The sequence below is a fragment of the Cyprinodon variegatus genome, unplaced genomic scaffold (genome assembly GCF_000732505.1).
Source record: "Cyprinodon variegatus isolate N-32 unplaced genomic scaffold, C_variegatus-1.0 Scaffold750, whole genome shotgun sequence".
In the NCBI taxonomy this organism is placed as follows: Eukaryota; Metazoa; Chordata; class Actinopteri; order Cyprinodontiformes; family Cyprinodontidae; genus Cyprinodon; species Cyprinodon variegatus.
The window spans coordinates 228,465-229,937 of NW_015151203.1; the positions used below are offsets into that span (position 1 = coordinate 228,465).

A 1,473-nucleotide genomic window follows, 5' to 3' on the forward strand; every position below is an offset into this window, starting at 1 on the left:
GGATCCTCCTCCGTGTCTCGGGTCTGGTTCCGGTTCTGGTTCCGGAACCTCAAACGGTTCTGGTTCCGGTTCTGGTTCGGGATCCTCCTCCGTGTCTCGGGTCTGGTTCTGGTTCCGGCAGGCGGTCCTATGCTCCTTTGATCCCGCAGCGTCATAGAAAGTGGGCGGTCCGATAACATCCGGGAGGAGATGACGCTCCGATTCCTGCTCTGGCTCCCAGTCTTCCTCCTCCTGCTCCTCCTGCTGCTCCTCCGTGTCGATCCAGGCTGTGAAGCAGGAATCCAGGAGAACCGGGCCGGTTCTGGACCTCCCCTGGCAGACAGAGGGTAATGGATCCTTTCATCTCTCCTTCTCCTCCTGTTGTTGCTGTGGAGGTGATGAAGATGCCGCCTCCTCTTTGTCTCCTCATCCTCAGGCCTCCCGTGCAGCGGTTCTGTTTGCTCGGTTCTAATAGAACCGGGTCATGGAGCCGCTGCAGCAGCTGATGCTAGATGGAGGAAAGCTCTTTGATCTGATGCCGATCATTAGTTCCCTTTGATCATGCCGCCCTGGTTGGGTTCGGATGTTTTGATGATGATGATGATGATGATGAGGAAGCTGCACGCGCTGTCATGGGCAAAAGGCGACCCGCAGTTTGAAAGCTTCCTCTGATGTTTTCTGGATGGGGGGGGATCAAAATGGCAGCGGCGGCATCTTTGTGGTTCTGATCCAAAACGGCCCAGTTTGCTGAGGACCGAACCCTCCATCCTCAGCTTTAGGTTCTGTTGGACCGACTGACCCTCTGGAGATCCAAGCTGTGACCAACTTTTTAGCATATTTGAAGGAAAATTAAATTTTTATTTATTTATTTATTGTTAATAAACGCAGAAGGATGTGATGCGTTCAGGGTCACCGAGCTGCAGGAAAAAAACATTGCTGCTGCTTCATAGCCGGTCTAAGGCAGAGGCGAACTTAGCGTCCCCAGGTATAAAGCAGTCAGCCATTAAATAGGGTTCCTTAAAAAGGCCATTAAAAATCATTAAATTATTATTTTTAAAATTAATTAACTGGAAAGTGACCTGAGATGACACGAAGAGGCTTCATGTTGGCAGAAACCAGTTGTTGTTGTTGTTGTTGTTGTTGTTGTTGTTGTTGTCAGACCATTGTTGTGTGTAGCTGAAACAGCAGGTAACGTTTGCTGCAGTGCAGCCCTGAAAATATAGAAAGTTCTGTGTTTGGTGTAACAAACTTTCTCTTTTTAACTTAAAAAATGTCGATGAGTTAGAGGGACACAAAACATCCATCACAATAATTCAAATTAATCGGTTTTCCTTCATGTCAAAGAATAGAATCCAAAGTCACAAATTAAAATCTTACGCTATATTTAGTTAAACATTATATTTGTGTTTATTTCATAAACCGTGCAGTGGTTGTAATTGTTCAATGACAATTTAACCAGATCATCCAGTCAGATTGATTCAAAGTTTTCTATCT

General features: G+C 46.3%; 1 protein-coding gene across 3 annotated transcripts in view; it reads left to right on the plus strand.

The window, feature by feature from the left end:
* Positions 1-174: 174 nt before the first annotated feature.
* The window catches only part of LOC107098130 (E3 ubiquitin-protein ligase pellino homolog 1-like), an 18,138-nt gene continuing 16,839 nt past the window's right edge, over positions 175-1,473 (plus strand). For all 3 annotated transcript variants that reach the window (XM_015395612.1, XM_015395614.1, XM_015395613.1), the window contains exon 1: positions 175-326. In XM_015395612.1, the coding sequence (XP_015251098.1) occupies positions 190-326 (137 nt within the window). In that variant the 5' untranslated portion in view covers positions 175-189. The remainder of the gene's footprint in view (positions 327-1,473) is intronic.